Source organism: Schistocerca serialis, chromosome 3 (assembly GCF_023864345.2).
Source record: "Schistocerca serialis cubense isolate TAMUIC-IGC-003099 chromosome 3, iqSchSeri2.2, whole genome shotgun sequence".
Classification (NCBI taxonomy): domain Eukaryota; kingdom Metazoa; phylum Arthropoda; class Insecta; order Orthoptera; family Acrididae; genus Schistocerca; species Schistocerca serialis.
Window position 1 is genome coordinate 21,091,886 of NC_064640.1, and position 27,561 is coordinate 21,119,446.

The 27,561-nt window shown below is 37.0% G+C and overlaps 1 protein-coding gene across 2 annotated transcripts in view; it reads left to right on the top strand.

Annotated features, from left to right (window-relative positions):
- Positions 1-1,685: 1,685 nt before the first annotated feature.
- The window catches only part of LOC126469685 (band 4.1-like protein 5), a 146,636-nt gene continuing 120,760 nt past the window's right edge, over positions 1,686-27,561 (top strand). Inside the window, exon 1 of one of the 2 annotated variants that reach the window (XM_050096839.1) lies at positions 1,686-1,947. In XM_050096839.1, coding sequence (XP_049952796.1) covers positions 1,798-1,947 — 150 coding nt within the window. In that variant the 5' untranslated portion in view covers positions 1,686-1,797. The remainder of the gene's footprint in view (positions 1,948-27,561) is intronic. The other variant, XM_050096838.1, reaches the window with a different exon arrangement.

A 27,561-nucleotide genomic window follows, 5' to 3' on the forward strand; every position in this document is an offset into this window, starting at 1 on the left:
GAGTGGCTCCAGGAACAATCTTCCGAGTTTTAACACTTCCACTGGCCACCAAACTCCCCATAAACGAACATTATTTAGCATATCTGGGATGCCTTACAACGCGCTGTTCAGAAGAGATCTTTACCCCCTCATATTCTTATGGATTTATAGAGAGCCCTGCTGGATTCATGGTGTCAGTTCCTTCCAGCACTACTTCAGACATTAGTGGAGTCCATGCCACGTCATGTTGTGGCACCTCTGCGTGCTCGCGGGGGCTCTGCGGGGTATTAGGCAGGCGTACCAGTTTCTTTGGCTCTTCAGTGTAAATTTGTATTCTGATTACGTTCTTCTAGCATCTGTAATATCGGATAGGGTAGATGATTCCAAATTTATTTTTGTTTCAGATAAAACAGAAGCTGCTTTCGTTGCATGACGTTCTGCTGCCTTATATGTATCTGTTATTGCTTACGAATCTGAGTATGAACTGACCGATTTAAATGCATTGTAAATATATTGCTCGTATCTTACGTTATTTTTGTTTGCATCCGTTTTTCAAACTTTCTCACATTTAATGGAGAGCTCCATGTTAGCAGGTTTTGACTGCATTTGTATTCAGCCTTATTATATCTTGCCACAGTAAGAGTATACAATTCTGCTTTGAATTGTGCTGCCTGTTACCACGGAGTGGCATGCATCTTGCAATGTCTTGCAGAGTATGGATGTAGTAGATGTAAATGAGTAGGTCCTGTGCTTTGTGTACTTCCTTGCAAATGGTAAAAATACGACAGGAGTTACGCAAATTTTTTCACGTGTCATTAACAGGTACCACAAACAGTATAACCTAGCAGAAGTCAATGATAATTTCGATGGTTTCCATTTCATGCGAGAGTACGAAATACGGAAGGTAACAAAAATAACGTAGAATACGAGCTGTATAGTTATAGTGCATTTATATCGAGCAGTTCACATACTGATTCGTAAGCGATAGCAGATAGATATGAGTCCACTGAATACCATGTGACGAAACCAGTTTCTATTTCATATGAAACAAAAACAAATTTGGAATCATTTAGCCCACGCAATATTACGGAAGAGGGCAAAAATGAAGTTAGAAGAGTGCAATACGCGCAACAAGGCCGTAATGAGGAACATAGTTTCCACTTGATAACAGCCACACAGTCGAAATTTCAATATTGGGCTTTACAGATAAATACACTTTACCACCAGACGTACCCATAAAATATAAATGAAACATATTATTATCTAGTACTCGTATTTCAAAAAGCAATGATACTGATTTCCGCGCCATATTTCTCGTATTCAAATTTCACTGCCACCCCACTTTGAGCGCTGCCATCGTTCTCGTTTCGTGTCGTTTAACAAGGGCTTTGCTTTGTGATATTTTGGTGTTTTGTGCTGTTTGTTGTTGATTGTGCCAGTACTTTGACTTTCACAGTATTTACTATAATCTCTAAAACCCCTTTTATTTCCAGTTTGTGCTACTTGAAAACGTTTAACTCAATCAGTTACAAAATTAATAACGAATTATCTTTTCAGAGTTCTTATTACCAGAAGAGAATGTTAAATAATATTACGTTTACCTGTAGTTATTTCGTCATAAACAATGACAGGTTATTCCGCTCGACGCTGTTGGCAATATCTGAAACAATCCAAAATGTTTAAGTTTTCATTCTTTCGGTAATCGTAAACTTTGCCAGCGTTGTTTACATATCTTTGGTGTAATGTGTACACAGTGGGTTGTGTTTTGTATGTTAGTGAAAGGATTTATTTGATTTAATGCCTCGGATATAATTAACAATGTTAAGGTTCCTTAGTCGTAGAAAGGGGCGTAATGCTCAAAAGTCCAGTCATATGAAATTAGGTTCTCAAAGATCTGTGGTGAATAAACATTCCATCCAGTGTAGGGTCATTCTTTTGGATGGCACTGACCTCTCAATTAATTTGCCTGTAAGTATGATAAGGAGATTATTTGAATGTAAAATCTATTGTATTAAATTGATTTTGCTTCATTACAGAGTCGATATATCAAGTACACATATCTTATGATAAAGAACGTACGTGTTAGTTAACTTCATAATCGTCATGTTGCGAACTGTTGTTGAAACAAAATTTTGCGTGTTATGTCAGTGTTCACCGTAGTTCTGTTCACTGAATATAAAAATAATTTCGTGGCTTGTGTAAGTAGCATAGAAGCAACTATCGTACCGTTTCAAAAGTTGAAATTATAAACAAACATACTGATAATTGTACTTGATAGCAGTGATATACTAAATTTACGTTTCGGAACTTAATGTATAACCAGTGTTAGCATTTGTATAGTGTAGAGTAATTGGGTGGCTATAATACCATGTCACTCGTTGGAATTAGTTACTAGTTCTCAAGCTTATGTTCACAGTAACAGTCAAGTACTTATAGATATCTTTTGCACAAAACTATTAGATGTTCAGTTAAGTACACACAGTGTGTAGTAGTATGGACCAACTGTCAAAATGCACTTAGTTTTATACCAGGTGCCATTGTTATAGAAATCTTTATAGTGTTGATTTTCAATTTATAAAGTAAGGTTATTATATTACTCAGTTTTCAAACTACAAATAATAAAGTGCTTTGTCTCATATTCACTCTCTAAATCAGATGTGAAAATGAAACTGTGACGTGCGTTATCATTTGCAGTGTGGTAGACTAAGTGATTCAGGAAGCCCGCCACTGTAATCAACACAATCCATTGTGTCAATCACAATGTATTTCACCACTATTTTCCACTGTTTCACTCCTGGTTTATTACCGGCTTCTCACACTTGTTGCATAAAGCTTCTGTAAACTGTAATAGTTTTATCCTTTAAGGAACAGCTAAATGGTGATTGTTCGCCCTTGTTTTATTGCACAATTCATGTCATGTTTGGCATATTGTAAATCTGTGTCAGTTAAGTATTAGTACATTTTGTGAGCCATATTCCATGTGCTAATAATAAGAAATTGTATAGTTAGAGTATCAGCCAAGTATCAACATTATGCTGAATCAACATTTCTACATGTTTCATATCCACCATCATCACCTCTGAATTTTCCTGTTTTTACTTTTCAATTTTGAAGATAATGACTAGGGAACATACTGAAATGACACTTTAAATACATTAATCATATTCCATCAGCACCATGGAGATTATTCTTTTGCATGTTGAAAGAAGTCAAAGATATAAATTTAAGTGCATCACAATGAAATGACTTACCTTTTACACAGACTGTTGCATAATGGTGCTGATTCTAAGTAGAAACTGATCTGAAACCTTGAATTTAAGACTTTCTGTGATTGTACTCTTAAGTAGGAGTTGCAAAACAGAATATTCCTTAATTCCATAGTAAATTCTACCTAGTATCAATGTGACATTTGATGTGTTCTGGCAGCTTGTTAAATATAAGGGACAGTCAGATGAAAATGAGACAGAAAAAAAGTAAGTAAACCATTTATTATTTCAAAAGTCATCGCCATAACTGTTAATACATTTGTCCCACTCTGAGACAATATGGTCAGTGCCTTCATAGATAAATGTTTGTGGTTGCCTACAGAACTGTGTTTGTACCTACACATGCAACTCTTCAAACAAAGCAAGTAGACAACCATGAATGTCTTTCTTGAAGGCTCCAAAAGTTTCTTATCATTTGGGAGATATTATGACTGTATGGAGAATGTGTAAGGGCTTCCTAGTGAGACATCTGCAGCCTAGTCAAAACAACAGGCACGCCAGCCCCGGGAAAGTAATGATGACCTTTTCCTTTGACTGCAAGGGTCAGCTGCTTCACCCTACAAGAGAATGATGCCAATCATCAACCCACTTTTCATTGATTTTCTGGACTATCAAGTCCAAATGCCCAGGAATGTTGATGGATGGTATCATTCTGTTACGGGTTAGTGCCCATTCACATGTTGTCAAGGTTGTGTTGACTGCACAACAGAAGTTTTGCTGGGGAGCCCTTACACACCCTCCATACAGTCCCAATCTCTCCCCACGCGATATACATATTCTTAGAGGCTTGAAGAAAGACATTCATGGTGTCAATTTGCTTGGAATGAAGAGGTGCACGCCTGGATACAGTCATGGTTCTCTTGGCAACCACAAACATTTTTCCATGAAATCACTGGCCATCTTGTCCCACAGTGAGATAACTGTATTAACACTTATGGTGATTATGTTTGAAATAAGCAGTTTCACTTACTTTCTTTCTGTGTGACTCAATTTATCAACTCATTGAAATGTTTGTAGAAATTGCTTGGGCCAAGTGTTGCATTGACCATGTTTGAGAAAAGAGAAATATTGGCAAAAAAAAAAGAACATGAATGAGCATATGTAGGGTAAGGTGGGGTAAATCCGACCTAGTAATTTCTTGTGGCTATAAAATGCTTATCCGAGGTTGGATGTTGACGTTATATACGTTAAATTATAGGTAATATAAAGGAGCAAAATATTTTTGTTAAACCATCAATAGTTTTTGAGATATCCATATTTTAAGAAACTTGCCATTTGCAAAAATGGTGGGGTCAATCCGACTCCTATTTGTTTGGCTGATTTTGCAAAGAAATAGTTCTAAATGAATGGGGTTTTTTTGGGAAGTAATTATAAGCAATTATGTTTTTTACATAAACGAACAAAATACATTAAAAAATAATAGTGTTTAGAGTACTAAATTTACTGAAAGTTAAATTAATGTAAATTTTAATTGAAAAAAGATGATTTCATTGCACGCCGGTGCAACAGCAACGTCGATCTCGGAATGTTAAAACCATGAGCGACAGCTCATAAAGATATTCCCATTTGCATTGCAACAACTGCTCGGCGAATATCGTTTTGATTGTGTGTTGTCATTTTTCATTTGTAATTTTGTACTGTTTTCCAAAAAATAACAAAAATTCACTTTGTTTACATAAATAAACGATTCCATACGCATAAATGATAAAAAAAATATGCGGTCGGATTTACCCCACCATGCCGTGTTTCATTTAACACACATAGAAACAATTTACATGACATTTCCAACAAAAACAATACATACACTGAATAGGTCACTTAATGCACTACGAAAATCACTTACCTATTGTTTTGCGATCATTTTATTTAATAAGGCAAATCAATTGAAGCAATTTGCACAAAAATTAAATTGAAACAATCGAAAACACACTTGTTGCCTTTTGGGTCTCTAAATGTCAAATGCGGCAAAGCTGTCAAGGTGACATTTTCATTATTTCGAATGCTCTATATGGTAACACTAATGCAAAATCACTCCACTTTGCCGTTTCTCACAAATAGAGGGTGGTTGGGTTTACCCACCCAGTCAGATTTACCCCACCTTACTCTGTGTATTGTAGTAGTAGTAGTCAAAGTATCAAGTGATGTTTTTACCAGTCTGCAGGGTGTTCTAGTAGGCAATTACTAAGCTGAACATCTGATATTTAAATTACTTCTGAGAAATTTTCCAAAAAAATTTGAAATGTTGTATGTTCCCTGTATTTTGTTACTGTAATGTGAGACATGTTACATGAATTACACAAATAAAATTTTCTCAGTGTATCTAAGGCTGTATGCAGAATATATACATGCATGAGTAATATTTATATGCGGGTGTCCCTCCTAAAAGTCTTCAGATGTGTTTCCTCTGCTATTTTGGCAGATGTTTGTAATTTCCTTTTGAAATGTGTTGCTAGAGTCAGCCCAAATAAATACTGCTCAACACATGTTTCATTTGATGCCCAGCATCAATGGAAAGCATCAGTTTGTTTCCCATTACAAACAAAATTAGATACGTATTAACAGAAATATTAAAACATGATGAGTAACCAGTACCCTAACAGCAGCTGAGCAACAATGCTGCATGGCAGTAGCATGCATGCATGCGATTGATTGATTCAGTGGGGTTATGGGACTAAATGGTGAGTTCATCAGTCCCTGCAGCATGCAAGTTGATGCTGGAGTACTGGTTAGTCATAAAGTTTTACTGTTCCTATTAATAAAGATCAATGAATCGATTAACATGCTAGGCTAATTTGGGACCACTCTATCAAATGAGCAGGTAAAAATCTGCTTTAAAAATCACTTGTTTGTAATGAGAAAGAAAACAATACTTTCCATTGATGCTGGGTGTCAAATGAAAGATGTTCCAGTAAACAAAATTTGATTGGACTGACTCCAGCCACACATTGTAAAAATGAAATTGCAAATATCTGCCAAAACACTAGAGGAAATGAGCCTGACGACTCTTAGGAGGGGCACTGGTATACAGTACCTGAATACATGTTTTCTGATATTACCTATTCTCTTCCCTTAACAAATTCCTCTGTTAAACAGTTGTCAGGCTATAATGTTTTTATTTGGAGTAGTTGTATGAAGATGGAAGTGCATAAAGAATGGAAATCTACCTATAAATCACATGCTTGTCGGTAACCAGCAAAACGGGCCTTCAGTTCTTGTTCCTACTGGTAATCAAATAAATGGGCTGTCCTATCTCACAATTCTGGAATCTACTACTTCAAATTTTATTTCTTTCCTGTAATGTAGAAATTGAATTGTTTCATTAAGTTCATTGTTTTTAGAGAAGAACTGTAAAACAAAGGTATTGGGTGACACTATGTGAATTGGCAACAGCTGTTAAGGAAATCATGTTGAGGTAATGGAAATTAGTGTATTGTGAAGTGATAAATCTCAGCTGATAGTATGTTTCTTTTAATTTTCTCATTGAAGGAAAGAAGATTGTGCAGAAAGAAAGAACCAGATGCATAAAATGTTATTTCGTGTTTAATTCGAAATAAAGAATATTTTTCTTCAGTTGGTCTTCATTTTTGCACTCAACTGTTCTACAAATTGTTGTATCATAGTGTCATAGGTGCTGGAATTCTAGGTGAACTAGACCCTTATTCATTCATCCATCCATCCATCCATCCATCCATGCATGCAGGGACCATCTCACAGTGATATAGGATTTTTCATCACCATGATAATAAATATCTTCAATATACATAGAATGCACACAGAATGTGTTACTGTGTTTATGAGGATAGGGCAGTGGTCAAATGTGGCTTTGATGAAGGACCCAGCCCAGCATTTGCTTGAAGTGGTTTAGGAAAACTTAAATCAGGATGGCTGTACACAGCAAACTCTGTCCTCCCGAATATGAAGCCATTGTTTTAACAACTACACTGCCTCACTTGGTTTTCCCCTTCAGTACATCCTCTTGGTCATACACAATTTGCACTAAATATCTTATAATGACAACTAGTTTTGCATTGCACATGTCATGGCCCACTGCTGGTGACAACGGGATCACAAACATGTATGACACCATGTACTCCCTTAATTTGATCTGGGAAAACTGAGTCAACATCATCACTGTTGAGTGAGATGCTGAGGTCAGAAGAATGACATGACATTACTATCATGCACTATAGGCATTGGCACTTTTTCTGGTAAAAGCATTGCATTGTGATATATATTTTAATGTGACAGGCTATTGTAGTTGTCCCTTTTCATTACTAACCCCCATTCTTGAATTCTATAATCCTTGTGTCGCATACATTAATTATGATGTATGTTTTAGCTGTCTTTTTAAATAGGTTTATTTTAGCAATCTTTTTCCTTTGAGCAATTTATTATACAAATTTATTCCCAGCGGAAAGTGCTGTTATGGGACTTTTTTTTCCTCTCCTTTCCTTGGTCAATGTGAATCAAAACTGGCACTTGTTTTACAGTTATTTATAGCAAACTATTTTTAAAATACGTACTAATGTTTTCCCTGATATACACAACAGATTTCTAGATGTACTCAATTGACGCAATAAGGATACCCAGTTTTTAAAAATAGTTCTTTATTGTGAGCCTGACTACTATTTTCAGTTATTATTATTGCACCTTCCTGCAGTTAGAAAAGTGCGTCCATGTTTCGCTCCTTTGATTCCTTGAAAAGAAACCCATAGATAAGAATTGAATATATATCTTCGGATATTAATAAAACTAACATTAATAGTAAATTGTCATAAAATTTGAGCACATTTTATATGCACTATTACATGTAAAGTATTGCTGTGGTGATATTTAAACTATGAAGGACATCACATGCAATTTTCAGCTCACTGTTTCAAAATTATTAATGCGTGTATATCTGAAGTGAAGCAACATAATGTAACAAGTAATTGTAGGCATGGGAAAGTAAACATAGTCCTGTGGCCATACAATTAAGCAAGGAGCTTCACAAGCTTGTTTTGACATCAGATACTGACACACAAACGTTACCAATTATAACATTTAACTGTTCTCACATTTTACTTTAAATTTTTTTGTATGAGAACTAGGTTGATTCATCCAGATATGAATTTCAAAGTGGAATGGTTCATTGTGTGTTGCAGCTGAGATAGCATACAACTATGTTATTTGGCACTATTAATTGAGAGAATTTATTGGAGAGCATACAGTTGCTGAAACCACATGAAATTAATGGTTGTTGTTTAATGTTTCCTAATTATTTGCTCGTGTCTGTATGTGACAGGAATGAATGAATGAATCAATTAATCACTCAATCAATCAGTCATGGCTTCATTTATGAAAACTTTCTTAGGAAGGTAATGTGCTTTATAGATAATAGAGGAAGGAAATACATAAAAAAGATGAGTACAGAAATGATGTACCATATAGGAGACCAGTGTCTTTAAACTAATTACTCTCCCTTTTATAAGGGCTTTTACAAACCCCACTGCACCAATGTTATTGTCAAAGAATGATGTGCATAAATTGTGATTTTTTTTATTGTAATAGTGGTGTTACTAATAAATAAGGCACCTGTCAGATGAATACAATACTTAGCAACATTTCAGTGGGCTGGAATGATGGAGGATCAGTGTTCCAGCCCCCATCAAGCCATTCAGCTTCATGTTTTCCAGAGTTTTACCCAATGATTTTGCATTAATATCAGCACTAACTCCTCCCTCCCACTCCATCTTGCCCCAGCTGAGCTAATACTGTCTCTAATGGCCTTAACATCAGTGGGACGTGAAAATCTAGTTTTCGTTTAACTTCTGAAAGACAAGTTGAGCCATTCAGATCTGATTTCACCCAATCTTGTCAGACTTAGAATACCATGGCTTGCCATATTGTCACACACACACACACACACACACACACACACACACACACACACACAAAGGATCATGAAACTGTTGCTATTTCATAACTTATCGCAGTATTAATTTCATGGAGCATCATTAACAAACATATGACTGCAGACACTATTGAATTTTATACTTTATCTGAGTGGAATAAAATGAAAATGCAAACTTAAAGTGGGGCTTAGTAGTGTATTAAGAGCAAAGGAGGGATGAAATTGTACCTATCTATTTACAGTAGTACAGAAAACAATATCTTACAGAAATATTCGTATTGAACTTAGAATCTTAGTGTTTGCTTGAAGTGCATTCTGGTTCCTCCTTTCAATCCTCACTTAGATGTGACTGCAGAATTGAAAATTCAACCAGAATCACTCATCAGAGCAAAACGCAACCAGATGGTATGTAAACTCTTTGCAGTTCTGTATAAAATTATGTAAAATAACTTGCTCTCCATATAACAGTGCTTTATCTTGAGGTACTGGGGCAACAAAGTAAGTGGAAAAAGATGCAGGTGGTTCCCATCTTCAAGTGTAGGCATCGAGCACATTGCTGGAAGCAATTGAAGCAAATATTTGTACTCCCGTATTATGACATTTTTTGATGTCTCCTCTATAGTAATAAACACACATTTCTAAACCCACAGTTGTCTTAAATTCTGCCTTCCCTATTCTTCAAGATCCCACCGTCATAGTGATGTCCTTGTGGATGAAGTGTTTGAAGTCAGGAAGACATTTTACACAATTCCATACTTTTTCGTAGTGGAATAAGTGCTTTGTGTCTGTGAAGATTATTTGGGAAACAGAACTCATTAGTCATATTCAATGGGGAGAAATTGTCTAAAGTGAAAAAAAAGCTTTGGATGTACCCAAGGAAAGATAATAGGATTTTTACTGTTCATATTATATGTAAATGACCTGTTAATTAAAATCAGGAGTTCCATGGTGCTGTGCATATCGGGAAATTGCAATGACTGAAAACGGTAGTAAAATGCAGGAAGATTTGCAGAGAATTGAAGTTTAGTGCAGGGATCAGCATATAACATTCAACATAAACTAATTATGACATGTTGCACTTAAGGACTGTTAAGGAAAGTTTGAAAATATTCTTGCTTAGCAAGAGTGACAGGGTATATGTTGCAGAATGTCTGAGCAGTCAGCATCAAATATTCAGTGCAGACAGTGAAGATGTGGAGCACAAATGGATAAAATTGAAAAGCATCATTCAGTACATCTGAGACACATATGTTCGAAGCAAGGTTTTAAAGGATGAGAAAGGCCCAGTGTATTTTAATAGCCATGTTAGTAAGTTGCTTCAGTAAGTTACTTCATAATCAGAGAGAGCTTCATCACAGATTTAAGTGAAGTCAAAATCTAGCGGACAAACAAAAGTGCCAAAATACTGAATTCAATCTTCGGGAACTGTTTCACCATTCATTCAATTAATGCAATAACATTGAAATAGCAGATATTTATGTAAGTGACCACAGAATAGAAAAGCAACTACAATTACTCAGTAGCGGAAAAGCATCTGGACTAATGAGATACCTGTAAGATTCTACGGAGATTGTGTGAAAGAACATGTTCCCCTTCTAGCAGCAGTTTATTGTAGGCCACTGGGTCAATAGACGGTACCTAGAAACAGGAAAAAAGCAAATGTAATTTTTGTTTTCAAGAAGAGTCGTAGGACAGATGCACATAATCATAGATCCATACCACAGACCTCAATATGTTGTAGACTTAAGAAGCATGTTTTATGCTCACATATTATGATGTTTTCAGAGAACAAAAGTCTCCTCTATAGGTATCAGCATGGATCTTGCAAACAGATATCTTGTGAAACTCAGCTCGCTTTGTTCCTCTGTGAGTTCCATAGCACTGTAGACCTCAGTGCTTAGGTTGATACTGTGTTCCTTGACTTCAAGAAGGCTTTTCATAAAGTTCCATGGTGTCTTTTCATGAAAAAAAAAAAATGAATATTGGACCGGATTTCAATTTCAGAAGTACCCCAAGAAAGCGTGACATGACAGTTATTGTTTACAATATGTAAATAAATGATTTAGTAGATAACATCAGAAACTGCATAAGGCTGTTTTGATATAACATGGTTGCCCATAAGAAGTTATCAATGCCAGAAGACTATAGTGAACTCCAGGAAGATCTGCAAAGGATTGATGAATGGTGCAGAGACTTACAGTTGACCCTCAGAGTAAATATGTGTAACATATTATGCATACCTATTAGGAGAAATCGTCTACTGTACAGTTACATTATTTGTGACAATTTGCTGGAAAGAGTAAGTACCATAAAATATGAAAAAGTAACCATCCAGACTGACTTTAAATGGAATGAGCTCATAATACAAATTGTAGCAAAAACAGTTGCCAGACTGAGAAGGAGACATCATCAAGTTGCCCTCATATTTTGTGAAAAAGAAACACAGCTGCAAGATATGTGCTCCGGCAATTTATCCCACTCAAGCAGCCGCGCGAGGTAGCCATGCGGTCTGAGACATCCGACATCCTCTCACGGCTCACGCGGCTCCCCCTGTGAGAGGTTCGTGTCCTCTCTTGGGCATGGGTGTGTGTGTTGTCCTTAGTGTAAGTTAGATTAAGTAGTGCATAAGCCTAGGGACCAATGACCTCCACAGTTTGGTCCCTCAGTCCTTACCACAAATTTCCACTCTAAAATTTGGGCTGTAATTCTGATAATACACGGCTATGAACTTTCAAAAGTACAGCTTTAAACCTTCGTGTGTACAATTTGTCACCAATTCTGCCACGCTACAGCCACCTAATGCCTGAGTGCAAAGTGCTGTACATTGGAGTGACAACCAAGAACTTCCCTACTCACTGGGTGTTGAAAGCTAGGGAAGAGGAGGTGGAAGATGGACACATCTGCCCAATGTGTTTTGAAATCTTGTTTGAGAACACGTTATTTTACTTGAAAAGTAGTAAGTAATTTGAATACGTAATATGTCGTCCTCACACACATATGCATTCAGTATTATTTTAACCATATATATATTTATATATAATGTCCGAGATATCTTCCCAAATTCCTATATCGATTTCAGCCATGTTTGGCATGGACACAGATGATGTAATGAGTATCAGCACTATGGGATTTATAATGTAGCCCCAATATGAGCAGAGATACGGGGCAGAACATATTTTTCCAGCCCCTAACATATAGGGTGCCCTGCACAACAGGTATCAGTCTGCCAAATCAAACTGCTTTGCAAGGGCAGCCTAAGTATCAGGGGCAAGAACTGTGTTCTGGACCCCACTGTGTAGGATGCCATGCGTGACACATGTTCCGTTTTAGTAGTATCGACCAGCTTTGCATCACAGCCTGTATGTCAGAGGCAAGTAAATGATTTTCAAGCCCATGGTGTGTAGCAGGCATGTTGTGGGAATAGCATTGGCCTGCTGTATTTCAGGGGCTACACATGCCATTGAGCATGGCTGGGGACAGGTTGAGATGAATAGAGGAGGGGATGGACAGAATGAGAATGAGGAGCTTCACAGAGAGAGGAGAGGAGGAAGAGATGCGTGAGACAGGTGGAAGGCGTAGAGGGCTGGTGGAGAAGGATGAGTGAGAATTGGAGATGGAAAGAGAGAAGGGGGAGGAGCATATGGTCAGAGGGAGAGAGAGGAACATATAGTCAGAGAGAGGAAATGGACACGGAGGAGGAGGAGGAGGAGGAGGAGGAGGAGATGAAGAGACAGAGAGAGGGAGTGTAGAGGATGGTGTTTGTTGAGTATATGTGTCAAACGTATATGTGGCCGAAGCCACAGGAAAAGGGCTACTGAAGAATTGTTATGAATTGAAGTTAATGATTTTCAGTGTACAATTTAATCATGGCTGTCATGTTGAGGAATAGCACATCTCCAGCAAGTGTATTTCACTTTACGGTTTTAAAGTCCAAAGAAGATAACACACAACAGTTATGTTAATAATTAAAAAGTGCTACACTACTTCTTTAATCACACACTTGTACATTTACACTGCATTTGTGAATTGCAATATAAAAATGTCCACAGCAAAGAAATCTCTGGTGTCAGCTAAAGGTTAGAAACTGTGCAATTTAACACAATGAACAAAGTATATTACCAACGTCAAAACAGTATTTCATGAACCTCTCACTCACTCCACCATACAGTGCTTCACATGTGGCAATTAAGTGGCTACAGTGGGGCAAAGTGAGTGGCAAACAATTGGTGCATGCAAGAGATTAAAAGCTGTACTTACAGAAGGTCATAACTGCATGCTATCAGAATTATGGCCCAAATTTTCACACAGGATCAACTGCTGTAACTGATATCTTGCTAGTGTACTTTTCTCCTTAAAATATGAGATCAAGTTGGTGATGTTTCCTTGTGAGATTAATAGGAATAATCTTAAGGAACTGTAATTCATGCATGAAAGAAATGTTTGATTGATTCTTGAGCATTGCACATCAGCCTGGGATCCTTACCAGGTTGGGGTAGTAGAAGAGATAGACAAGATCCAAAGAAGAGTGGCGCATTTTGCCACGGGATTTTTTAGTCAGTGTGGGTGTGAGAGCTAAACAATCTTGAGTGGAAAACATGGAAAGAGGGGTGTTGCACACCACAGAGAGGTTTACTATTCAAATTTTGGGAGAGTACATTCTTCCCACATGTGTCTTATGAAATGTCCACAAAGAGAAAATTTGAGGAATTATAACTAATAGAGAGGACTACAGAGTGACTTCCCACACACCGTTTGCAAATGGAATAGGGAAGGAGAGATCAGATAATGGTACCAGAAATACACACCACCACACAATGTCAGATGGCATGTGAAGTATAGATGTAGAAGTAATTGAAATTTTAAAGTACTGAGGCACAATATGCACTATTTTTTGGTCATACCACTTGTAATTAATCACTGGTAAGCCACAACTTGAAAACATCAAAATGTATTCCAAGGGTTTCAAGGTAGGAGAAACACACAAAGCTAAGTGTATGGAAGAGAGCTGCCAGAAGGTTGTATTGGAAGCATCCTGAATAAGTGTCTGCAAAGAAGGTAGTGTACAAGACACACATTCAGCCAGTTCTTCAGTACTGCAGACCACCCATATGTATAAATTTTACAAGGTGAGATCGGTAGAAGAGTTAGGGAATATTCAAAGAAGTACTACAGGAAGAGACAAGCAATGTATTACTACATCCCACAGACATCTGCAAAAATTACCACAATAGTAAAATCAGAAATGTTCCAGCTAATACAGACTCACAGAAACTGGTTCATCTGATGCGACACTTTGATTTGAACAAAAGTGGTAAATGGCAGGTATACATGATGTATCCTCTGTCAGGCTCACCTTCTAAGTTTGCTTGTGGTATATAAATGTAATATAGATGTAGATTTATTTAGACAAATCGCAGAAATCCTGAATGAGAATAGATAAATTAAGTTTTGAATAGAAGTTCAGCATTTTACCAGTAATGGGTGTTCAAAATGGTGATTAATGAGAGCAGCTGGGGCTATTTTCTCAGAATGTACTTTCTATTACCTCACTCATCTGTTGAATGGTATTGATAATCTTACTTGTTTTTCCAGTGTTAAATGCTATTTTGTTTGCTGTAACCTACCTTTTCAGAAGAAAATAAGTCTCTTGTTACTGGCCACTTTTCTGTGGTATGCAAATAATTAATGAACTGCTGTGATTTTGTTAATGATTTACATCAGTTTGTGTTCCAGAGTATAAAGTTCCTGTTAAGTCTTTTCACATCGAATACTCAAAGTATAATACATTTATACGGAAGTTTGTTTTGGATTTATGATAAAAACAAAAATACAGTTAATAATGGCAGTGGTGTAAAACACTCTTTATCTTTTATATAGCCTGTCAACTTTTTACACACTGTTTGCTTAGTTTTAAAATTTTTCCTGGTGTTAATGATGGAAAGTGTAAAAGTAATCCCTTTTAGGTGTGTGAACTAAAACTGGTATACAGTAGCTGCCCTTACAAATTCGCGTTTTCTTCTTGGTACCACATGTGCACCCACAGATGCATTGTCCCAGAGCTGGAGCCCATCATACAAAATCGAGGGCTACCAGTACTACATCGCCCCATCATTTTGTTACTTGGCTGTTATTCTGTACTCAGTACAGTTTTACACTGTTTATTTAGGTTAAAATCAATAGTCGGCATTGCACTAATATTTGTTTATTTACCTGTTTCGGCTTATGTTAAAGCTAACTTCAGAATTTTTGGCCCCCTGTGGCTGGTGCTGGTGGCTCCTCGGTTTTCTCATGATACCATGATCATACACTGTGACATGTTATTCTGGAAACAAGTAATTAAAATGCAGGACAAGGTGGTGTATGCAGCTAATTTGTAGGAGTGGGAGGGAGACTCAGAGTGGTTTGTTTGATTTTCTTGTCATTGCAGAAATAGTGTTGAAGCTCAGATTTGTATTTATGTGAAACAGTGGACCACTGATAGCTGCAGTATGCTGTGAGGGAAGTTAAACTGGCGATAATAGATGAAGCTTCACTCTCCTCGTGATTAAGGAGTGTTTTTGGGTAAGATACAGGTTATGGGTTAGTTTGTTGTTATTTACAAAATGTATGGCTAGGCCTAGATGATTCAGTGGGGTGGTTGGATGCTGGTGAATATCACCTGCATAAAAAAGTAGTGATTATGATAACATGGAAGATACAGTGCTCTCACAATATTGACTCTTATAGGACACTTAAAGGAATGTGCCTTTGTCATATCTTTTCTCCACTGTTCTTCACACATAATTGATAGCCAGTAGGTCAGATTTGCAAATTTTTGTGTTGTGATCAAAAGCTTATCATGATTGCACGGGAACATCAGAACTGCTGTAGTTTTTACGTACTGTGTAGCTGGAACAGGGCACAATATAATTGTCTTTTAATGTCTTTAGACTTTTTTCATATCCACTGCCAACTTGATCAGCGTAGCTGTAGTGCCCTGAAATGTCTTATAAAGTGAGAGCATTTACCCTCAAGTATTTATTTAACTGAGTTTGTTCTCTGTATTCCAGAGTCTACTACAGATAGAGTAGTCTATAATTTGAGGATCAGTTTGGTGTTTCCTTATTATATTCTTGTTGGTACTGCAGCTGGATGATTCAGTTATTTTGACATAATATTTCAGCATCCCATCTGATTGCTGCCTTCAGGTGAGAACACTCTTTGCTGAATCTCACTGGAACTATTTGTTAGAGTTGCAGAACCATTAAGAATGTAATGAATTAATGCAGTGGGAAAGTTTATGTGGTCACATTGGTGTTTCCTTACTTGGCATGGGATTTGTTATATCATATTTAAAAGTCATGCGCTGCATCACTACTCCACAATCCATTGCAGCATGTGTGGCATAATGTGCATAAAACAGCTGCTTTCCCCCATTTACTGTGGTGTCTGGTGAAAATGACAGTTTGTGCACCTTATTGTAAGCCCATATATCTCCATTTTTAGTGTCATCATCCTCATGTGAAACATGTTAAAGGAACTATATTTCTTGATTTTCCTTGAAAAGGTATTGTTGGAATTTTAACAGTAAGCCTCTGTGTGATTTACAGAGTCTTTCTTTCCTAAGCATTTTTGTGATACACATAGACTGAAATGAGTGGGAATATTCATATAAGATGGACATTGGAAAAGTCTTGTGGCAAACAGTGTTGCATTAATAAGTATGATCATACAAATGATAATGCTGTTGTGTCCTGCATATCGGCAGGTTTGCGTATAATAGGTGTAATGAATCTACAGAAGATCTTTTTAACCATTTCTGCGTACATTGTTGGGATTTTTACACTGCTGACTTTAAATGTAAGTGAGAAGCGATTACTGAATTTTTCATTTGAAACTTTGTCAGCGTTTGTGGAAAATAAGTTCCCTATTCCCATACTATGCCTTTTGCCAGAAAATTTGTAGTGGTAGATCATTAAGTTTTAAAATAAATGCACTGTTGTTACAATTAAATTTTAAATAGATCATGCCTACATTCAACAAAATAGTGTCATTCTCAATGGCTGCTGTCATTTAAAATTTGCACATTAATTCTTGCTGTGTTGTCAGTAAGACAGGAAATGAAGTTGCAAATATATCCAGTTTGAATGTAAAAATAATCCACTGTGTAACATTTGTTCATACTGTAAAGGGCACTGACCTATATTGCTATGCAGTGTCTGATATTTTCTATATGATGATAATAAAAACTACTGCACCACATAATAAATAAGAATGGTGCTACTTATGCATAAACTGAGTGAGGTAGGAGAGTGGTTAAGACATTGGGCTCACATTTAGGAACAGTAGTATTCAGCGCTGATGACCTCGATGTTGAGCGCCCATAAGCCCCCCAGTAGCATTCAGATCCCCATCAGACTTTTTTCTAACTTGCATCAGGTGAGTGCTGGAATTATTTGTTCTTAAAGCTCACATTTAGTTCCATCCTGCATGCATCTCATGCTGATTTAGTGCTTCTTTTGGTCGTTGATTGTTGAACAATTCTTACAAATTGGTTGTACCTATAGGTACACCACCCCGTTGACATATTACTGTGGGGACAGGAAAATTTTGCGAAAACGATAATTCGAAATAAGCAGTTTTTAGGGAAGTAATGCGAAATTGGCAGGTTTTATGAGACCGTGAAATTTGTCATTCTACCATATAAAAATTTTATAAATCTGAGGACGGTAGTTCACTAATATTCATAACTGATAGTTACTAAATGTTAAAACTGCATTTTGGATTCCAATCTCCTCAAGACTGAGCCTCATGTATAATCTTAAACTGACCCTTCATTTGCCATGTAACGAACTTTGATGTGATGACAAAAATAGCACCAAAATTAGCAAAACTAATGAGGAATATGGCAACACACTAAATTTGACAAAAAAAAAACAAAAAAACACCAAATTTGACAAAAACGCTGATTTAGGCAAAATAAAGAATTGTGAATTTGGCACAAAAATAGTGCCAAATTTGTAAAAAAAAAAAAAAAAAAAAAAAATAATAATAATAATAATAATAATAATACTGTATTTAACGAAAAAGTAACACAAAATGTGTTAAAAACCAACATTGAATTTGACAAAAACAACCGTGATCTTTGCAGGAAATAATACCAAATGTAACAAAAAACACTGTGAATTTGGTAAATAAATAATAACAAATTTGGCAGAAATACGAACTTATCTAGAATAAATAATAACACTGAATTTGGCCATAAAATAAAAAGTTTTTTTTCCAATTCCTAGATATCAGATGTTATTTTGTTGTCTGTCAGTCACAAGGCAGTTCCCCTTTTGTTTTTTGCACAGGACATCACGACTGGTTTCCTGTAATACTAGATCAATATCTGTGTAAAGATGCTTATTCTGTAGAAAGTCTGATCTTACAGTTTGCGAAAGAATGTTTAATGCCTCCATTAATAAATAAAATTTGTCAGTTTGCTTAAAATTGATATAGATCACATGTGGTCTATTCTTTGGATATCACAGATAGCCAACAAGGAAGATTACTACTTCAACATAAAACAGGATGACTCATACTACTAAGAAAATATTTGTCATTGTTCTTTTCTTCTGTGACTGTTTTTGAATCTTATTCTGTGACAAGTTTAATCAAAATATATCAACTTGCTGACAGTAGACCAGTAGTTTATTCAGTTACAAACTTGCTATTGTGCTCCACTGGAAACCAAAAATGCCAAGTCACCTGTATAATTTCTTGGAAAAAGGTATGCAGATGTGTTTTGAGCAGTGAGAGGAATGAGCGCAGAGGTGTGGACTCGTTGTTTCGTAGATGAGCACCACTAATTGAAAGTATTTGGTAAGTACACAGATTTTGCAGTATGAATCTTATTTCTTTCATTTCAGACCTCATACATAACATTTTGTGGCAGTAAATATGAACACACCCACAGTGAACTGCTCATCTGCTATTTCCGACTTGGTCTGTTTTGATTAAACTTGTCACACAATTGAAATCTGAAAAGCTGTTATGGACCTTCATGCGACTAGAAGTAGTTTCATAGGAGTGCAAGAAGTCTCAGTGGCCATCTTTTTAACTTTCTCAACAAATAACTTATAAAACAAATCAGATTCTGTGGAACTAAAAACTGGCAATTACGTTCACATAACACTACTACAATGTGTTTTGTGGAACTAGAATCAGAGATTAACACAAATTAAAAGAATTTCCTAATTCAAAAGTTGGTCTGGATACCAAAGTGCTGTGCTGTGAATCTTTCCAATTATACAACCTTCTCATCATTGGAGCATTTGTAGCCTCTGTACAATGGAACAAATTGGCATTTTTCATCTCTCTAATGAATATCAGAAATCGCTGACACTGATGTTTATTGGGACATCAATAGTGCAGTGGGCATCCATACTGCACTACAGTTTGGTGTTTTCCATGGACACAAAAGTATTTTCCAAGTTAAAGTCAAAATAAAAACTTCCGAGTCAATCAGGCACTTAATTCTAAAGTTTTGGATTCCTTTCCTGACACTTAGCCTATCAACTAAGCTTTTAAATTGCACATAATAAAAACCGGCAAGCAAGTACAGATGATGATAGAATAATAATAATAATGTTTGTTGTTTATGTATGGATTTTTTGTTAAGTTACTAGCTTTGGTTAAGGAAAAATTGTGAATGACTGCACCATTTACCTATATTAATTTAAAATGCAGTAGTGATAACAAATAGTGCTGCTTTTAAAAATGGTATGTGTGTTTTAAACAGGTGTTATTCAAATCTTCCTCAAACCAGATCTGCTGTAGGTTCACACTAGTTTCTGTAAATCACTTCAAGCAAATAATAGAGTAAGTTCTTTATCAGGGCCGTGATCATCTTCCTCTCCCATCATTTTCTGACAGTTATAGTGTTCTGTCATCAAAGATTTCAATGACAAGGTATTAAACCACAGTGAAAGAAAGAGAGAGCAGGGGGCTCGGAGAGTAATCACAGCACATTTTCATTTCATTACACAAAACTGAAATATGCAATAGTGCATAATATAGGCATAGGTCTTGGGTGTAGTGGTTGTGGTTGTGTGTTGTGCAGATTTGGCACCCAGTGCTAGAGCCCTAGAGAAGGGTGACAATACAGCAGACACATTTGCATGATGTTGCATGTGGCCAGGTTATGGGAAGACTGGAGTCTGGCCACAGGCAGTACAAGATAGAACGGGAGAGCACCCACAGTGTCATTTCAGTAGTGGTCCCATCTGACAGATGATATCCTAACTACACAGGGACAAGTATTTGAGATGTGAGGATGTCACTGGTGTAGAGTGGTGAACTCCCTCTCAGACTTAAGTGCGGTTATATGTACTTGAACACTCTAGGCCAAAAGACTCTACACCACCACCGCCACCACCACCATTGACTATTGCTGACTGACATAGGCAACTTGTGCAACAATGGAAAGCATTACCTAAGCTGTGCAGGAGGAGTGAATGTAATTGAGTTGAGGAGCAGGTTAGGTTTAAACTTATAAACCTACCTGAAATAAGGGACACAAAGGGAAAAAAAAGGACAGGGGTGTCATGAAATAGGAAAAGTGGCAGATGAATGCGTAGAATAGGGACTAATGGCAATTGATACCAAGAGGATTGTGTGACCAAATGATGGTTTTGTACAGTGTTTCCCTCTTGCACAATTTGGAGCATCTGGTGTTGCTTGAGGCATCCTACTGTTGTGGATTTTGAAGCGTGTTCTGCTGAGAAACTTACTCTCCCATTTGTTGTCCACCCTTGTCCTTGATCACACTCAGACAGTAGTAATTAGTACTGGCAGAAAGCTGGTTGATGTTCGTACACACAAAAAGCTGTGCAGTATTTGTAGCACAACTAGCGTAAGAGACTACTTTTTTCAGCAGTAGCTCTGCGTGTGAATAGTGTATACCAGTGACAGGACTGGAACAGGTCTGTTGGGTGGATGACTGGGTCAGGTTTTTTTTTTCTGGATGTAGTCTCAGGGGTTGGGGGACAGGAGTGGGATCCAGATGGCCCAGGTTGTTTTGCATGTTGGGTGAGCAGCAGAGTACCACTTTAGAGAGGTTGAAAAGCTATTTCTAATTTCATTGAACAATGTTTGCATTGTCTGCTCACTTTTGCTAGGATCTTGTAAAACAGTTAACATTATAAATATTAATGATTTTAGCATAACTTTATATCTGACATTGTCACCAAACGCAACATTGAAATTGATATGTCTGTAGAGAAATAGGCTGGATTCCATTTTTTCTTGTTTATTTGTGATCCTCAGAAGCCGCCTTCAGAATTAAAGCAGATATAGAGATTTTTACTTAAAAATATTTTTGTGAATTATTGTTGATCATTTGTGGGCTTGCTTTCAGTTTTCTCAACTTTATAAAATTTATCTGAAGTTTCTGTCCTGTCTTCGTTATCACTCTACCCTCACAACATTGTTGACATAGATGAAGAAAGGCAGTAACATTAGTATAATGTATACCTATAAACAATTAAGTTAAAGTTAGCTGCTGTGTCAGAGAAGCAGAAGTCGTGTTGCTTTAGTATACCATTGGACTATGGCACTATCAGCCCTTGTTGTGGCTCTCTGAGACAGTCAAAGACAAGATGGGCAAGGCATACATCTCAGTACATTTAATCACAGTGAAATGCAAAGTGCACTCTGCCTTCAAGATGTGCTGTAAATTGGCTTTTTGTAGGCTACAAACCTAATCTAAGCATTTACATTTGAAGTACTTGCGATTGTTGCTAGCCACAGCAACTATAGCACAGTACTTGTTTGTGTGCAGCTTATGTTATCACCCATGCAACTGAATAGTCCCTCATTTCTATTTTCATTGTCAGTTTAGCACTTGTTATTTTTTTCCCCTCCTGCAGGGTAGCTATGGCAGTTACAAACTATTTTTAGACTGGTTTTTGTTTTTCAGGTTTCTGTATTAGGTCTTTTAAATTTTCTTGTGCATACCTAATTGAACTTATCATTGAAGGGGGGAGGGGGATTGGCTGCTGTGCACAAACAGCTGGACCAGTATTGGTAGGCTGCTGCCTCAGGATGAGATGACAGTGAGACATCTAGAAGACAGTTGTGACAGTTCATGTGCATCTGATGTCACCTTCCACCTCAAATATTTCTGTGCCATCTGATTTGCATGACACAATCCTTTTCACTTCTAGCTGAAGGTGAATGGCATGTCCAGGTTTTATGTTTCTGGGCAGAAGATGCATGTGGGCACTCGATGCAAAGCTGTGCCTTACAACTTGCCAGTAAATAACAAACCATTGTCTATTACTGAAAAAATATTTGAGTCACCTCATCTGTTGAGATTGAAGATTTCTGCAAGGTCCAAGCATGCTCTCAAATGGCACACAAGTACTTTTTACACAATTTCTGCCAATCTCTGTGTTGTCAGTGGCTGTAGAGTAGCCATGGGTCTGTGAGGCATTATAGACATAAATTATCCCACAACACCCTGTGTGCAGAGTATCAAGAATTGGTATTAAGTGAGAAATCTAGAGATATTCATCACCCCCCCCCCCCCCCCCCACCCTCCCTACTTACTACTTATCACCCCCATAGGGATCATGAAGATGAAATTAGACTGATTACAGCACACACAGATGTATTAAGCAGTCATTCATACTGTGGTCTATATGTGATTGGAACAGGAAGAAACCTTAACATGTGATACGATACTAAGTTCACTTTACCATGCACTCCAAAGTGTAAAGTACGTATGTCGAAATATGTAGTGTGTGTCATCAGGCCTGTGCTGCACTGAATACCCACCACTGTCACTGTGTCAAGGGTGTGAAATCCTACTGGGAAAACATATGTATGTAATTTTCACATTCATGTGTTCTTCTCATCCTGGTCCCTGGTGTCATGTATACCCTGTACTGACAGATATTGGAGGGGGGGGGGGGAGGAGATAGAGATTATATAACAGTTGCAGAAAGTGTGAGAATTTCTTTTAGAAGTGCATGCCATGTCCAAATTGGCAATACATTTGTTCCTGTGTTGATGGATATGGGAGAAATTATTGGGTACAGATGTAACTGAGGGCGGAAGTGAACAGAATGGTCATTATTATCGTGTAAGTATGGTTTATGGATTATAATAAAGTATTTGAATGGATAAAAATTCATTTCGTATAAGGTTCTTGGAAGTAAAAAGAGCTGTTTGTATGACAGCTATAATCAGTGATGAAGTTGGGAACGTTTCAAACAACACTTGTAAGTTCATTGTCTGTAGAAGGCTGTGCTGGTTGAGATCTTTCTGTGGTGAGATAAAGAAACAAAAGTCCAAAGTGATTTCAATGTTGCAGATTATTATTTTTGAGGAGCATAAGGCACAGTTAACTCTGGTCCACAAGAATGTGAAGCTCACTAATTGACAGAGACTAATTACCCAGAAGCCCTTGAAGTGGAGGCACAATTTGAGGCCAGAGAGTGACAAGTCAGTGGAAATAAGAAGTCAGTAGTTACGAGAATTAAAAACTTGTGTGTGAATCACATGTACAGTATAAAATGTTTGTATTTGAGTAATGTTTAGTCCAGTTACTAAGAAACTAATAGAACCTTTAAGAACTGCTATATTATTCTTCATGAACTATAAGAAAACAGTGAAGCAGTAAATAACATCAATGCTTACAAGTGTAAATTGAGTACAGTATGTGCTTTAATGTGCATTGTAATATTGGATTTTCATGCTTATTTCATTATTTAGGGCCATGACCAGATTCTACCAGCACATACAGAAACTGACACCAACCCACTTATGTGGAAAAATTTTGTAATAGAGCCACAAGAGGAAAAGTTATGTAGTAGTACTGACGACAATTATTTAATTCTGGTCCCTTATGTAAAAGCAGTGCCAGTGATGATGATAAATGTTTCAAATCCTACATGTACGTATATACTACACACGCCACGTAATGGTGTATGGTGTAGGGGAAGGTACGTTGTGTTCATTGTCACAACTCCATCATCAGGTTCCAGTCTCAAAAGGTGCATAGCCTCCATGTGACCTAGAATCTCTCTGATTTTATCTTCATGATCTTTTCACAAGATATACATAGGAAGAAGCAAAATATTGGTTGACTCTTCTAGAAATGTACACTCTCGGAACTTTAACAGCAAACAACACCGTTCTGCTGAATGCCACTCTTGCAGTGTCCTCGACTGGAGTTGGCTGAGCATCTCCATGGTGCTTTCACAGTTACTAAATGAACCTGTAACGAAACGTACCTCTCTATTTTGGATTGGCTCTGTTTCCTGTGTCATTCCCATCTAGTACAGATCCCAGATATATGAGCAGTATTAAAGTATTGGTCAAACAAGGGATTTGGAAGCTATCTCCATTGTGGATGGACTACACTTTTTGAGGATTCTTCAAATGAATCTCAGTCTGACATCTGCCTTACCTGCAATTAGTTTTATTGATTGTTCCACTTTGTCATTCCTAATGCATACTCCTAGATATTTTATGGTTGTCATTGTTCTGAAATCATGGGCACTTTCTGCCTATTTATGTGCAATATATTTTATTTGTGTATGTTGAGGGACAACTGCTGATCTCTGCACCAAGTATCAGTCATCTGCTGGTCTTCCTGCATTTCGCTACAATTCCCTAATATTTAGACTTCTCTGATACAACAGCAGCATCTGCAAAAAGCTTCATGAAACTTCTGACATTATTCATTAGGTCCTTTATGTATATTATGAAAAGTAATGGTACTCTAGCACTCCCTTGGGTTACACCCAAAGTCACTTTTACTTCTGAAGATTTCTCTCCTTTATGAATGACATGCTGTATTCTGTTTGCTAGGAACTCTTCAATCCGATCACACATCTGCTCTGATATTTTGTCCATTAGGTAACAGTGCTGAACTGTGTCAAACGCCTCCTGTAAGATAGAAACATAGCATCGAGCTGGGTGCCGCCGGTAACTACTGCTTTCTGGATCTCGTGGACAATCAGGGTGGGCTGGATTTCATACGATCATTGTTTTTGGAACCCATGTTGATTCCTGTAAGAGAGGTTGTTGGTCTCAAGAAATATAGTAATATATGCCCATAAAACACGTTCCAAAATTCTACAGCAGAGCAGCGTCAGAGATGTGGGCATATAGTTTTATGTCTGTTCGGTGATCTTTCTGGAAACCTATATGACTTGCACTTTTTTCCAGTCACTAGGAACAGTTTGCTCCTTCTCCGATGTAACAGTACATTGCTCTTAGAAGAGGAGAAAGTTCTTTTGCATACTTGATGCAGAATCTTATTGGTATTCCAGCAAGTTCAGTAAACTTCCCTGTATTGAGCAATTTCAGTTGATTTTCTGTCCCCTGGTCGCTTCTTTCAATACTTGTCATTTTGACATTATGCTGTGATTTGGAGGAGGATCCACAGTAAAGTCTTCCTCAGTGGAACCACAGTACAGTCTTCCCCAGTGAAACTACTTTAGAAAAATTGAAGAAGTGAAAGGAGTGATCTATATTAAACTTGAAAAAACTTTCTATAGCCAGTGAGTGAGCTTCCCTTCACGGTAGACGAGAGTCATATAGAATTTCTTGAAAGAATTTCCACCATTTGACTATTAATTGTTCATTTATTTTACGCAATCATGATATCGGTCTTATAGCATTTGAAAATGGTTATAAAGCCGAAATCATGATTGTGTAAAAAAATGAACAATTAACAGCAAACAGCAGAAATTTCTTTTATAGAAAATTATAAGCAAGTTCACATGAAGTAATATTTATGAATTACGACCAGTTTCGACAGTTTAAGTCTAAATATTAGGGAATTGTAGTGAAATGAAATGCAGGAAGACCAACAGATGACTGATACTTGGTGCAGAGATCAGCAGTTGTCCCTCAACATACACAAATAAAATATATTGCACATAAATAGGCAGAAAGTACCCATGATTTCAGAACAACAAACTTATGTATAATGTGCTGTATATTCTCCACTATGATGATGACATGGCACGAGTGATAAACTCGTAATGGAACACAATTTATATCCAAAAATATTTTGAAAGTATGAAAACATACAATTTCCATTTCCTTCTTGCAACGTCAAACAGAAAATTTTATCACAAATCGTGATGGTCGATGCATTCTGTGCATTACATTACAGATCAGAAGATGACAGTTTCAGCTGTCGAAATCAGTTCTCAATAATAAATATTACTGAATGCAATCTTGCCTATAAAATTTTTTTTCGAGTTTTGGAAAAAGATGTTTTAGTATTTTGCCTTTCTCTCTGTCATTGTATGTTTCAGTGCCATTATGGTCAGTGTGTGTCCGAACTGTTGGCATTGACCCATTTATTTATTCAACATAAAACCATAACTTCTGAGGATTTTCTGTGAGATCAGGGGATGGAATTTTACTTTTGATTTCATTGAACTCTTCATGCATGGCTCTCATTACACCAATATCGGCTTCAGTCAGTTTTTGTCTGTCTGTGGGCTTTGGCTATGTTTAAATTTGCAGTGAATCTCTCTCTCTCCCTCAAATTTTCTCAGCACATACCTGTCTAAGGAAAACTGCACAATGCTCTTAAACTTCGTCTGTGTATTCTGAACATTTTCGGTCCTGGAAATGAAAGGTTCCTGTTGATCACTCAGGAGATCTGAAATCTCTCTTTTTTACATTTGTTAAGCAGAAATATCTTCCTTTCCTTACATCCTTATTTACAGTTGTACTAATGATGCTGTAATGGCCTTATGATCACTGATGTCCTCTTCTGCATTGAGTGAAAAATATCGGGCCTGTAGGTAACCAGATTCATTCTGATTAACTCTCAAGGTAATTTTTGGATAAGTCATTTAGAATAATTTCACACAATTCCCTTTCCCTAGTCTCATCCTAATCAGTTGAGTCTACCAATCTAACCGATGAATTGAAATCTTCCAGTACTACAACATGACCAGGGACACTTATAACCTCTTCATTGAGTGCCCCTAAATTACATGCACACAACAAGGAAATTTACTCGAAATCCTCTCCAAATTTTCCCTCAAATATTCTGCTACTACCGGTTCTACAAAATCATCTGATGAACCAAGTTTCATCCACCTTTCTGACATATGTGTCAATTGTAATTTAACTCTTATTAACATTCTCTTTCTCTGATGTATCATAATGCTAGTCTGCCTAATTAATAGGGCTGTAACAATATTGTGAAAATGATAGTTGCTGCTCACCATATGCTGAGTCACAGAAGTGCCTATCCACAAATCAGCATCTCCACTATATGGTGAGTAGCAACTATCCTTTTCATAATATTGTTACATTCCATCTTGGGTTTTCCATTATTAAATTAATAGGGCTGTTATTTTTCCCTGTCTGAAATCAGAACTTGGCTAATCGGACCTGTGGAGGGATTTCCCTAGCCTA